The sequence below is a fragment of the Mustela erminea genome, chromosome 14 (assembly GCF_009829155.1).
Source record: "Mustela erminea isolate mMusErm1 chromosome 14, mMusErm1.Pri, whole genome shotgun sequence".
Taxonomy (NCBI): Eukaryota; Metazoa; Chordata; class Mammalia; order Carnivora; family Mustelidae; genus Mustela; species Mustela erminea.
This window is the reverse complement of record NC_045627.1, coordinates 14,657,876-14,672,095: the sequence shown is the minus strand read 5'-3', so window position 1 is coordinate 14,672,095 and position 14,220 is coordinate 14,657,876. Positions and strand designations below refer to the sequence as shown.

General features: G+C 45.2%; 2 protein-coding genes and 1 long non-coding RNA gene across 5 annotated transcripts in view; 1 reads left to right on the top strand and 2 right to left on the bottom strand.

The window, feature by feature from the left end:
* LOC116573605 (zinc finger protein 25-like) overlaps positions 1 to 14,220 on the bottom strand; it is a 68,005-nt gene that overhangs the window by 49,800 nt on the left and 3,985 nt on the right. The window contains 2 exon segments of the mRNA XM_032313769.1: positions 1,737 to 1,877; positions 2,903 to 2,962. Coding sequence (XP_032169660.1) covers positions 1,737 to 1,877; positions 2,903 to 2,906 — 145 coding nt within the window. The 5' untranslated portion in view covers positions 2,907 to 2,962.
* LOC116573477 lies at positions 11,046 to 13,721 on the bottom strand. 3 transcript variants are annotated; one of them, XR_004278812.1, is made up of 3 exons: positions 12,048 to 12,424; positions 11,231 to 11,332; positions 11,046 to 11,130 (listed from the first exon to the last, which is right to left on the bottom strand). It is a non-coding gene; the product is annotated as an uncharacterized LOC116573477 (long non-coding RNA). The 3 variants fall into 3 exon arrangements; XR_004278813.1 differs by lacking the exon at positions 11,046 to 11,130 and adding an exon at positions 13,694 to 13,721 and having other exon boundaries at positions 11,137 to 11,332; positions 12,048 to 12,119; XR_004278811.1 differs by lacking the exon at positions 11,046 to 11,130 and adding an exon at positions 13,084 to 13,123 and having other exon boundaries at positions 11,142 to 11,332; positions 12,048 to 12,119.
* Positions 13,245 to 14,141, top strand: LOC116573475 (glycine-rich cell wall structural protein 1.0-like). Its single transcript, XM_032313639.1, has 2 exons — positions 13,245 to 13,299; positions 13,546 to 14,141. Exons 1-2 carry the CDS (start codon positions 13,266 to 13,268, stop codon positions 13,872 to 13,874), a joined length of 363 nt encoding a protein of 120 aa, XP_032169530.1. The 5' UTR covers positions 13,245 to 13,265; the 3' UTR covers positions 13,875 to 14,141.

Genomic DNA, 14,220 nt, shown 5'->3' with positions numbered 1-14,220 from the left:
AGCCAGCAATGACACCCTCACACCGAGGAATCACTGATCCCAACGCAATGAGGGGAAATTCTTCCCCGGACACTCCCATCAGAGAATGACTGGGCAAATACCTCCCAAGGAATTCCTCGGGGTGACTCTGAGATACAAATTCAGACACTGCAAACACATACAACAAGGCCCCGTTCTGAGGGAGGCGGAATGCGCTATTACAGTAACCAACAGCCAGAAATCAAGCACATCTGCTCCGATCCAGCAGTACTTGCATAAAGGCCAGTCTCACCGAACAGGCGGGGTCTCACAACCGTGCACACTGTGTCAAGTAAGAACGGGGGACGTTTCCTTTACGACCTCTCACAACTGACACAGGTACTGTCTCTTGCTAGCAAGTGGGGTCACAGGAAGTAACGCTGCCCGGGATCCATGAGAACATCAAGTCGAGGGTGAACTCGGAATCTCAGAACACAAGGCGATCAATGGATGTTCACGAAAACATGAACCTAACCATGTAGGTAGATCGCAAGGATGAATGGCCACAAGATTCAACAAACACATGGTTTGTGATCTACCTCTCATGTCCTTCATTCTACTAATATTGTCCCCACAAAGTGCAAAGGATTTACAAATTAATTACACGCTTAGAAATATCTCTATTTACTTCACTTATCGGAGAGTGACAGAGCTAGCAGGGGAGCAAGAACAGTCGGGGTCGGGCAGCGAGGAAGACGGAGAAGGGTGCCCAATACAGGGCTTGATCCCCCAGGATCCAGGGATCCTGACCTCAGCCAAGGGCAGATGCTTACCCAACTGCACCACCTGGGGGCTTGAAAATTAATTTCATCTCATACAAAGGTGTTCTTTGGAAGACCTGTGTGGACCAGGGCAGGAAAACCTCGACAGTTCAGCATCAGGCAGTGAGGGCTTCCTCCCCGTCTATGAGAACATGGGAGCCAAGGGCTTTTCTCCACCACCAAGTCAGCTATGTATCTCTGGGCCTGAGAGGGTGTACGACCACTGCAGACATGGAAATACTCCCCGATTCGGAAGATTTTAGAACAGGAGGGGGTTCTTACACTCCCTTCCATAAAGACAAAGCCTGTCCAGGAATGCCTGTGAGGTTCCTTCAGTTAAGGGACCAATGTTTGGCTTTGGTTCAGGTTATGATGTCAGGGTTATGGGACTGAGCACGGAGTCAGGCTATGGAAGGCATGGGGAGCCTACTAGAGGGTCTCTCTCATCCTCTGCAACTCCCACATCCCCACCAAAAAGAAACAGGAGAGAGAGAGAGAGAGAGAGAAGTCCACTCAGACATCCATTTGTAAAGATGCCCGGGATTCTTTGCTCTAGATGAATGGCCCAATAAAGCAAGTGTGGGCAGAACGTCGATGGTCGAGAGAATGTTTATTTATTAACTTTTATTTTATATAAAATAATTTATTTTTTATTAAGTCAGTCGTGTGTCTTACTAAGTCAGGCTGCAATAACTCGGGACTCTGCAACCAGGGGCAACATGGACTTCAGAGGTTTTGTGTGAGGCAGGGACTTGCAGAACCTTCGCCATATGTGCCCAGAAGTAATTTTCCCCCACAGCCAACTCTAGACATTCTGGTTAAGGGTACATCTCCAAGTTAATCAACAAGAAGAGGCTATCTTTTCCTCCGGAAGAGAGACAAAGCCAGCAAGAAAGACACCCAGGTCAAGGCCTGAACCTCATCCCAGGGGGGAGATTCAGAACCAAGACTACTTACCACTGCGATGCACGTGCACCAGGGAGATGGCAGCGGTCACACTCCTGGACGTGCTGCACTTCCATTTGCACTGAAGAGACAGAGGCCAGACGCTTTGGATGCTGCCCAGGAGGCCACGTCCCCTGAGCCTCGAAGCACCACCTGTAAAAACAAGGAGAGCATTCAGTCGAGGTCTCAGGACCCACACGTGGGGAGACACAGAGTCACCCATGATGGAACGCAGGCCCCTCCCTCCCAGCAGGGAGTGCAGGCTCAAGGAGGCCAAAACCACAGGGCCCCGCCATCTGTCAAAGTCCTAACATGGCTGGAAGACCTTCCCCTAATACATGCTTAGAGATTTGGCTGCCAGGAGTTCCATGAGGCTGAAATGGGCCTCTGGTCTTTCCTTGCTAAGACGTGCCTCTTGTGGACCCTGGAACTCAACACAGGACAAAAAACAACAACAACAACAACAACAACAAAAAACCAAAAAAACCCAAAAAAAAACCCCACCACCACCACCAACTACCTTCCCCTTCTCCAACACCCTTCCACTATAGGGTCGTGGCTAAGGCAGACTTCACACTGTGCGCATTTTGCCCTGCTAAACGTCAACCCTCCAATAAAGCACAGAGCATAGAGCCAGACTTGGGCACCCCGGCGACCTGGCTGGCTGCCGTGGCTGCCTGGGCCTGCCTCCCTCCCTCCCTCCCTGGCTCCAGTCCTTTCCTATGAGCATCTGCCTGGGCCCTGGTACTCTGGCTCTGCCCCAGGTGCCCCGGGCCCTGGGTGCAGGCCGTCAGAAGGCAGCTGAAGGGCCGCAGACTCCAGCCGGCCGGCCCTGTGCTCCCCTCAACCCAACCACCTTGGTAACCAACGTGGGCCCAGGTGCCAGATCGAACTGCAGCCCCTGCCCTCCTGCTCAAACACAGGTTCGCCTCGGAAGCAAGGCACATCGGCCCCAAATAACCTGCCCCTTAGCCCCCACCCCACCGGCCTGAATATCCCCTCGGAACGGAAGCCCCAGAAGCCAACACAGCCACCATTCCAGGCAGCGCATTTCACTCATCCTCACGTCTTGCACAGATTGTCTGAAGGGTCCAGAAAAACCCGCCTATATTAAGGCCCACGTGCTGCTGTGATGTGAGGAACCCTTCACCTCCCCAGAGTTTGAAAGGTCACCTGACCCATTTCAGAGGGCTGTCCCAGCGACCACGCCCACTTCTCTTGCCAGCCTGGGACTCTGCCTGCAGAAAAAGAACAAGAAAGAACAAGAGTTGGTGATAATGTGAAGAAAAAGGAACCTTGTGTACTGATGGTGGGGATGAAAACTGGTGCAGCCATTATGGAAAACAATGGGAGGTTCCTCAAAAAATTAAAAATAGAACTGTCATATGTTCCAGTAATTCCATTACTGGGTATTTGCTCAAAGAAAATGAAAACCTTTGAAAAGATACGTTTACAGTGCAGCACTATTTACAGTAAGCAAGATATGGAAGAGCCCATCAATAGATGAATGGATAAAAAAGACATGGCATATATATATAGATATAGATAGATAGATAGACAGATCTCTAATAGAATAGTACTTGACCAGAGGAAAGAATCAAATCTTAACATTTGCAACAACATGGATAAATCTAGAGGGTATAAAACTAAATGAAATAAGTCAAAGAAAGACAAATATCCTATGATTTCAATCATATGTGAAATTTAAGAATCAAAACAAAGCACAAAAGAGACCAAAAAAGAGACTCACGAATATAGAGAACAAACTGGTGATTGCTAGAGGGAAGGTGGGTGGAAAGAGGGCATGAGAAAACGAGGGTCTATCACTGAAAAGGAAAAACTAAACACGATCTGAAGTCATTATTATTGTCTATGTAGAAAATCTCAAGTAACTTATAAAAATAAAATAAAACTATTGGAAGTAATGAGGAAATACCAAAACATCATAGGATACAAGGTCAATATAAAAAAGTCAACTATTTTCCTATATCTGAATAAAGAATTGAATTCCATATTTTCAAATGAAAAAAATACCATTTACAATACACCCCTAGAAAGGGGTACTCAAGTATAAAATCTAACACAATACATATATACAGGAAGACAAACCTGATGGAAGAAATCAAAGATATAAATAAATGGAGAGAGAGTTCGTATTCATCGGTAGCAAGACTCAATGTGGCTAAGACATCAATTCTTTCCAACTTAATCTATAAATTCAATGAAATCCATATAAAACCTCCCAGTCATCTTGCAGATATTGACAAGAAGATTCTGAGTTTACACAGAAACGCAAAAGATCTAGAATAGCCAACACACTGGACACCTGGGTGGCTCAGGTGGTTGAGCATTTGCCTTCAGCTCAGGTCATGATCCCAGAATCCTGGGAAGAAGTCCCGAGTCAGGCTCCTTTCTCAGAGGGGAGCCTGCTTCTCCCTCTGCTCTCTCTGCCTCTGACATCCTCTGTTTGTGCTCTCTCTCTGACAAATAAATAACATCTTTAAAAAAAAGTTTAAAAAAAACAGAACAGCCAACACAATGTGGAAGAAAAATGAGAATTCACCTCACCTGGTCTTGAGACTTACTATAAAGCTACTAGTAACCAAGACAGTGTGTTAGTGCTGAGAGAGACACACAGATCAACAGAACAGATTACAAGGACCAGGAATAGATCTACCAAAATAAAGTCAAACATTTTTTGACAAAGGCACAAAGGGAATAAAAGGAGAAAAGACAGTCTCTCAACAAATGGTGCTCGAACAACTGAACAGTCATGCAAAAGAAATAAAACTAGACACAGACCTTACACAAGTATTAACTAAAAATGAATCAGAGATCTAAATGTAAAAATGCAAGAATAAAGAATACAGGAGAAAAATCTCTAGGACACTGGATATGATGATGAGTTTTTAGATACAACAGAAAAAACAAATTCCACGGGGAAAACATGTGTTGGATATATTAAAAATAAGGTCGTCTGCTCTGTGAAAGACATTTTTAAGAAAATGAAAGGATAAGGCACAGACAGGGAGAAAATATTTGGAACACAGATATCTAATAAAGGCTTTGTGTCCAACATCACAAAACAGCTCTTAAAGCTTCAGTAGTAAGAAAACAAATGACCAAATGAAAAATATGCTAAGATTTGAACAAACACTTCACCAAAGATATAAGGATAGCAAATAAATACACGAACAGATAGATGCTCCACATCACCTCAGTGGGGATATGCAGACAACATGACAGTTATTGGAATGGTTACATCAATTTCAGGTCCAGAATCAGAACAAGATTCTGATTCATAGTTGGTAGGAACAAAAACTGATACAGCCACTCTGTAAAAATAGTCTGGCAATTTCTTGCAAAGCTAAATATACATACATACATTCATACATAACAAACACAGCAATTTCACACCTTATGTTTTTGAAAACTTATGTTTTAAAACCTACATGCGAATATTTCTAGCACCTTAATTCAAATGGTCCCAAACTGGGAGAATCAAGCATCCATGGGTTAACAACTCTGAAATCACATATGTAATTCTGAAATCATGTGTGTGTATTCTGGAATTAAACTATCAAATAAATGAAATTCAGATATTAGCTGGATTCTAAATGTTAGTGCAGGAGATTACAGACAAGCAAGGAGTGAAGGTTAGAATGTTCCATTTGGTAATGATTACAACAGGAGACAACAGTGGGAATACTTATCTTACTATAGATACAGATGTTTACATACTAAACTATTTATAGACACATGTATATACATGAGAGAGTATATACATATTCCCTTCTTGAGTTAGCTGAGCGGGTCTTTGAGCAATGACTTCACAGTCACAACAGACACACCTAGTCCCCCAATCTTGGTTTCTCATACTATGCTCCAGTGAAAAGAACCAGAACTACTGGTGGTGGGGGGGAATGGCTAATCCTAGGGCAGGAAAGACAGAAGATGAACCTGGAAAACCTACTGCCACAAAGCAAGGAAGAAATATTCAAACAATAACAGGGTATGTCAATAGACACAGGAACCAACAGAAGGTGCTTTTTAAAAAATTTATTACTGTGCATTGATCACAGTAATAAATTTTTTAAAAAAATTTCTCTACACCAACAGCAAGACAGAAGAAAGAGAAATTAAGGAGTCAATCCCATTTACAATTGCACCCAAAACCATAAGATACCTAGGAATAAACCTAACCAAAGAGACACAGAATCTATACTCAGAAAACTATAAAGAAATTGAGGAAGACACAAAGAAATGGAAAAATGTTCCATGCTCCTGGATTGGAAGAATAAATATTGTGAAAATGTCTATGCTACCTAAAGCAATCTACACATTTAATGCAATTCCTATCAAAGTACCATCCATCTTTTTCAAAGAAATGGAACAAATAATGCTAAAATTTATATGGAACCAGAAAAGACCTCGAATAGCCAAAGGGATATTGAAAAAGAAAGCCAACGTTGGTGGCATCACAATTCCGGACTTCAAGCTCTATTACAAAGCTGTCGTCATCAAGACAGCATGGTACTGGCACAAAAACAGACACATAGATCAATGGAACAGAATAGAGAGCCCAGAAATAGACCCTCAACTCTACAGTCAACTAATCTTCGACAAAGCAGGAAAGAATGTCCAATGGAAAAAAGACAGCCTCTTCAATAAATGGTGCTGGGAAAATTGGACAGCCACATGCAGAAAAATGAAATTGGACCATTTCCTTACACCACACACAAAAATAGACTCAAAATGGATGAAGGACCTCAATGTGCGAAAGGAATCCATCAAAATCCTTGAGCAGAACACAGGCAGCAACCTCTTCGACCTCTGCCGCAGCAACATCTTCCTAGGAACAACGCAAAAGGCAAGGGAAGCAAGGGCAAAAATGAACTGTTGGGATTTCATCAAGATCAAAAGCTTTTGCACAGCAAAGGAAACAGTTAACAAAATCAAAAGACAACTGACAGAATGGGAGAAGATATTTGCAAACGACATATCAGATAAAGGACTAGTGTCCAGAATCTATAAAGAACTTAGCAAACTCAACACCCAAAGAACAAATAATCCAATCAAGAAATGGGCAGAGGACATGAACAGACATTTCTGCAAAGAAGACATCCAGATGGCCAACAGACACATGAAAAAGTGCTCCATATCACTCGGCATCAGGGAAATACAAATCAAAACCACAATGAGATATCACCTCACACCAGTCAGAATGGCTAAAATCATCAAGTCAGGAAATGACAGATGCTGGCGAGGATGCGGAGAAAGGGGAACCCTCCTCCACTGTTGGTGGGAATGCAAGCTGGTGCAGCCACTCTGGAAAACAGCATGGAGGTTCCTCAAAATGTTGAAAATAGAACTGCCCTATGACTCAGCAATTGCACTATTGGGTATTTACCCTAAGGATACAAACGTAGTGATCCAAAGGGGCACATGCACCCGAATGTTTATAGCAGCAATGTCCACAATAGCCAAACTATGGAAAGAACCTAGATGTCCATCAACAGATGAATGGATCAAGAAGATGTGGTATATATACACAATGGAATACTATGCAGCCATCAAAAGAAATGAAATCTTGCCATTTGCGACAACATGGATGGAAGTAGAGCGTATCATGCTTAGCGAAATAAGTCAAGCAGAGAAAGACAACTATCATATGATCTCCCTGATATGAGGAAGTGGTGATGCAACATGGGGGCTTAAGTGGGTAGGAGAAGAATAAATGAAACAAGATGGGATTGGGAGGGAGACAAACCATAAGTGACTCTTAATCTCACAAAACAAACTGAGGGTTGCTGGGGGGAGGGGGTTTGGGAGAAGGGGGTGGGATTATGGACATTGGGGAGGGTATGTGCTTTGGTGAGTGCTGTGAAGTGTGTAAACCTGGTGATTCACAGACCTGTACCCCTGGGGATAAAAATATATGTTTATAAAAAATAAAAAATTAATTTAAATTAAAAAAAAATTTATTACTTGTTTTTGAGAAAGGAGAGAAACCATAAGCAGCAGGGAGGAGCACAGGCAGAGAAAGAGAGAGAATTTCTATTTATTTATTTATTTATTTACTCATTTATTTATTTGACAGAGATCACAAGTAGGCAGAGAGGCAGGCAGAGAGAGAGGGGGAAGCAGGTTCCCTGCTGAGCAGAGAGGCCGATGCGGGGCTCGATCCAAGGACCCCAAGATCACGACCTGAGCCGAAGGCAGAGGTTTTAACCCACTGAGCCACCCAGGCACCCCGAGAGAGAAAATTTCAAGCAGGTCCCATACTCAGCAAAGAGCCCAACGTGGGGCTGGATCCGAGGACCCTGAGATCATGACCTGAGCCGAAATCAAGAGTCGGACACTCAACCAACTCAGCCACCCAGGTGCCCCTAGAAGATGCTTTTACTAACCAGCCTGGAACAACTTGAGCAACAAAAGGAACAAGGTATCATTGTACTAGAACCAAAATATAAAATAACTAGCCACGAATTCATGCTGATATAAATGGATTAGTAAATAGGAGAGAACAGAAAAATCTCCTATGCAGAATTCCTGATAATTTATGTACATAATTGTGTAGCTACTCCAACAGGAAGGAGGTATAGTGTAAGTGGTATAGTGTAACTGCCCACTTCCTTCCAAGGAGTCCAGTATGAGGACAGAGAAAACAAAGTAATAAGTCATGTCCAGAGCACTAACCCTTGATATGATAAGACCAAATCACATTTTATCTCTGTGGTCTTCCTCCAAGAAACCCATAACCTCAGTCTAATCATGAAAATAAGAGCAGACAATTCCCAATTGAGGGACATTCTACAAAACACCTAACTGTACTCCTCAAAACTGCCCAGGTTATCAAAAACAAGGGAAGTCTGAGAAATTGTCACAGCCAAGGGAAGCCTAAAGAAACGACTAAGTGCAGGGGCGCCTGGGTGGCTCAGTGGATTAAAGCCTCTGCCTTCGGCTCAGGTCATGATCCCAGGGTCCTGGGATAGAGCCCCGCATCCGGCTCTCTGCTCAGCGGGGAGCCTGCTTCCTCCTCTATCTCTCTGACTGCCTCTCTGCCTACTTGTAATCTCTGCCTGTCAAATAAATAAATAAAAAATCTTAAAAAAAAAAAAAGAAGAAAGAAACGACTAAGTGAAATGTGGCATTCTGAAACAGAATACCTGAATGGGGTCAACTATCAAAAGACAAATCACATCCCATAAAATAAGAGTTTGCAACCCATAAAATGGACAAGCACTAGTATCCCTAATCTATAAAGAGCTAGACACTGAAGAAGAAGAAAAACAAAAAAAGCCACAAACCTAAGACGAAAATGGGCAAAAGATATGAACAGAGGGTTCACAGAAACGTAAATACCTCTTTCAGATACATGAAAAAATACTTAACCTCACTCATAGTAAAGAAACTTGCAGATATAAACTTCATAAAATACCATGTTTATCTTTCCACTGCCAAAATTCCAGAAGTTGAACCACATGTTTTATGGGAGAAGCTGTGGACAAACAAGCACTCAGGCGGTGTCGATGGGAGTGACACAAAATGATACCATAATCCCGAATGATCGAGTTATCAATTCTATGCACCCGTTGACCTGGCAGCGCACTTCTAGGAATTTATCGGATAGAAAAAACCTATATGTACAAGGTCATTCATTAGAACATGGTTTGTAATAGCAAAAGGTTTGAAATAATGCATATGTAACAATAACCAGTTAACGAACTATGGAACGTCCATGCTTGAATTACTGTGCAGTTATAACAAAGAAACAATCCATATTCTGTTTAGATACAGATGTCTGGGACAGGCTTTTAAGACAAAAAAGCAAAGGAAGAACAGAAAATCACGTATAGACTCGTTACTCAAAGTGTGGCTCCCTGAGCAGCAGAGTCAGCTTCACCTGGGAGCTTTTTAGAAATGCAAAACCCAGGGCCCCCACCAGATCCACTAAATGAACATCTGCATTTTAACAGGATGCCAGGGGTGTACAGCTGCATCTAAGTTCAGAAAACCCTAAAGATGATGGATTCCCTTCTAAATAAAAGTAGGGGGCATACAAGAGTATCTTTTAACTGAAAAAAGCAGCACTGCTAGGACAAACAAGACAGACAGATATTTACAGCAGGAAGACCATAACTCCAGTTTGTCTGGGACTGTCCCAATATAGACAGCTGTCCCATCATAACTTTATGGAACCTCTTTCATTCTCAGTGGAAGTGTCTCAGTTGAGATAAAAAATGTCACCCTTCCTAGAGGGAACATCACTTAACCTTTAACCATGTTATTACTAATTCAAAAGTATTTTATTAAAAAGAGAGAGAGAAAGAGAGAGAGAGAGAAGACCAGTCAGAAAAAAGCACAGACTGCAAAATAGCAGTGAGCCAAGGATGGTTGAGCAACAAATCCAAGGAGAGGCAACGTCTGGGGCTAAAGGGAAAGACAACTTTGTGAGGAACAGTAAGGGGATGTATCAGAGTTAAGAAAGGAAAGCTAGCAGGCAGGTGTCAGAGACAACAGAGACTGAGGTTTATGCTGCAGGATGGTCAAGTAAGACAAAGCCCAAAACTGGATTTGACTACAATTTGGTAGCCTTTTCCAGAGCTGACTCAGGTGAATGTCGAAGAAGCAAGAATGCATTCATGAAGTTGAAATATGAATGAGAAATGCAGAAACCAAAGCTGGAACAGTCGGCTATTCAAGCTAGAGATGTGAACAAGCTGACACAAACCCTTAGGGAGAGTCATCTGGAGGACGCGTGGTCCCTCCATTGCACCAGATCTTCCAAGTCCTATTCCTGGATCAAGCAGGACCATGAGAGAGCTGTCTACTCAGACCTCATAGTTCGGTCCCCTGAAAAGCATCCGAACACTTCTAGCACAATGCTGTGTCTATCAGAAATGATTATAGGCAATTTCAGTGTTGTTATTAGAAAAATCAAAGGAAGTTTTACAACTTGCACAACTCTGTGAAATTAAGAGTCCTGCTTCTCATTCTACTAACTGTTCTTTGAATTTGCTTGATATACTTGATATACTTCCCTTCAAGTAATTCTTGCCTATTTCTATCTTTTCGGGTTTTTTTTTTAAGATTTTATTTATTCATTTGACAGACAGAGATCACAAGTAGGCAGAGAGGCAGGCACAGAGAGAGAGGGAAGCAGGCTCCCTGCTGAGCAGAGAGCCAGATGGGGAGCTTGATCCCAGGGCCCTGGGATCATGACCTGAGCCAAAGGAAGGGGCTTTAACTCACTGAGCCACCCAGGAGCCCCTCTATTTTTTTGTTTTAAAAATATGAATCCTTTCAAATTTTAGAAAACTCATTTTCAAACAAAGTGGAAATAAACAAACAAAAAGCTCACCTCGGATCTGTTCATTTTCTGCTCTTAGTGGAGGAGAGAGAGCTGAGGAAGAAGGAAGGAAGAAGGAAGTTAGAAGAGACTTGGCCTGCCTTGCAGTTCCTGGATTTACCTGCCTACACAGCTCCACATACAAGATACTTACGTGTCCATGTGTGGCTCCGATAGATGTTGAGCTTAGACATGATACTTTTCACTGAGTGAATGTAAACATTTGTTTCTTATTGATTTATTACCAATTTAGGTTCTGTGATACAGAAAAATTAAAAACATGAGAAGATGAGTTTAACATTTAATAGTAACCTAAAGGAGGAAACACTATGGCTTTTTCAGAACTGATGTGGAAAAAATTAAAAATTAAAAATCTCAAGCCACACTGTTCATCTGTTTTCCTGTGAACACTATTAATCCCCTGAGGTCAGAAAATCCAAGAAACCTCTGGAAAAAAGAGATGCGGGTGTTTAAGGCAAGATAAAAAATAAATGTTTAATGTTTGTTTCTTACAACTTTCAAAAGGTCTTTTAATGAGAAACTATCTTTGACTTAATTAACAGTGACAAAATGAGCCGTGCCCTGGGAATTTGCAGACCTGACTTTTAACCATGGTTCTGCCACCAACAAAATGCATGATCTTGGTCAGTCACCTTCTCAGGCTCAAGTTTGTTTTTTTTTTTTTCATTTCTCAAATAAGGCCAAAACAGATAACCTCGTGCCTGCACTACCATCCTGTACGTCTATAAGGCCAGGAGAGCAGGAACCTCTGCATCTTTCTAGATGCCATCAACAATGGCAAATGGGGAATGGAAAATGAGGGGAGGAGCGGGTGTTCAGGGAGGAGTGATGACAGAATTTCCTTCGCTATGGCTGCTGAGCCTTTCATCCCGACCATGCCCTCACAGACTCTCCAAAGAAGTGACATTTCCTGTGTAGCCTGCGTGCCCACCCTCTCAGCTCCAGCTCACCTCGCTCTTCTTAAATTTGTCCCAGACCTTCCACCGTCACACAGCCTTCGATGGCTTCAGGATACTGTCATGCTTTTACATAACAAATAACAAATGAATACATAATAAATAATAACTGGGGACCTGGGGAATGTTAGAGTGGGGAAAGGGCCTTGGTGGCTAGCTAGTACAGCCTCTCCCCTCCTCCATTGTACAAATGAGTTAACCGAGCAATGAAAGCCCTAGAGAATTGTCAAAGCTCCAGCCTCACGTTATTACATACACAACAAATACAAGAGCAGCTAACAAAATGTGAGTGCTCAGGGGACGCCTGGGTGGCTCAGTTGGTTAAGCCTCTGCCTTTGGCTCAGGTCATGATCCCAGGGTCCTGGGATCGAGTCCCGCATTGGGCTCCTTGCGAAGTATGGAGCCTGCTTCTCTCTCTGCCTCTGCCTGCCACTCTGCCTGCTTATGTTTTTTCCTCTCTCTCTCTCTCTGACAAATAAATAAATAAATAAAATCTTAAAAAAACAATAATAATTTGAGTGCTCAGAATAATCACGTCGACTATTCGGCCAGAGCAACTCATTCACATCAGACACCCTGCCTGGTTCTCCTACAACCGCGCCCCTCCTAGGAAGCCCGGCGCACTTAAGACGCGCACACACACACACGTCACAACGCCAAGAGTGCACGCACGTCACACAAGCACACTCACCCCTACCCGCAGCCCCACCCCCTCCCCGTGGGTCTGGCGCACACGTCACGCATGCAAACTTCCCACCCGCCGCCGCAGGACGGCGCGGCCAGCTTAGCGCTGCAGCCGGACACCTGCGGGCCTTGGGAACCCGAGAGCCAACGTTCCCACTCCGGACCCTGGTCCCTCATGCAGAGACGCACCCGCTCGCCGGCCCTTCAACTCTGCAGGCAACGCAGAATCTAGGGGTCCGTCCGGTGCCCGCGGGGCTCCGACCCACAACCCGGCACCCCCGCCCCCGCCGGACCCCCGGGCCGCACAGGGCCCCTTAGGCACTCGCCCCCATCCCCCGGGGCTCACCCGTAACTCCCTCACCTTGTGAACCCGGAAGCCAGGAAAGGTTTCGCCGGAGGGGCTGGAGGCCGGGGAAGACCAAGCCAGGAGGAGAAGGCGGGGATGCACAAGCGCAGAGGGAGGAAACAGCGCCGCGGCGGCGAGGAGCTGGGGGCCGGTAACGGTCGAGCGGGGAGGAGAAGGCGGGGATGCACTTGCGCAGCGGGAGGGAGCGGCGCGGGGCGGCGAGGAGCTGGAGGCCGGTAACGGTCGAGCGGGGAGGAGAAGGCAGGGATGCACTTGCGCAGCGGGAGGGAGCAGCGCGGCGGCGGCGAGGAGCTGGAGGCCGGTAACGGTCGAGCGGGGAGGAGAAGGCGGGGATGCACTTGCGCAGCGGGAGGGAGCGGCGCGGTGCTGGCGAGGAGCGGGAGGCCAGGAAAGGTCTAGCGGGTTGGAGAAGGCGGGGACGCACATGCATAGAGGGAGGCAGCGGCGAGGAGCTGGAGGCGGGTGAAGGACCAGCCGGGAGGAGAAAACGGGGACGCACTTCTGCAGAGGGAGGGAGCAGCGCGGCGCGGGGCGGCGAGGAGCTGGAGGCCGGGAACGGAGGAGCGGGAAGAAAAAGGCGGGGACACACCTGTGCAGAGGGAGGGAGCGGCGCAGTGGTGGCGAGGAGCTGGAGTCCCCCAACGGAGGAGCGGGGAGGAGAAGACGGTTACGCACTTGCTCAGAGGGAGGGAGCGGCGCTGAGAGGTGGCGGCGGGGAGCTAGAACTCTGCTCCTGGCAGTTAGTGCTGGGAAAGTGCGTCTACCCTTAAGAGGGCTATCTAACCCTAAGTCTTAAAAAGTTACTCATCGTACTGAGCTAGCAGGGGTTTAGTGAACATTAGAGGCGTTTACCATGTATATCTGGCGCATAAATGATTCAGTACCTCTCTCAAGATTCTCTTCCCCAGTGTACCCCGTGAGCTTTTCTTGAGAAACCAGCTGGAGAGTTTCTGCCCAGTCGGCTGAGCTGAGAGATTGCTGTCTGAGGTACTCACTCCTGCTGCCTGGAGCCAGGCTTTTGTCCTCGTCCTTCGACCAAATTTTAGACGCAAGCCAAGAGAAGGGAAGCTGTGTTTGGATTTCATCTCTGTACCTGCTATCTGTGACCAGCATGGT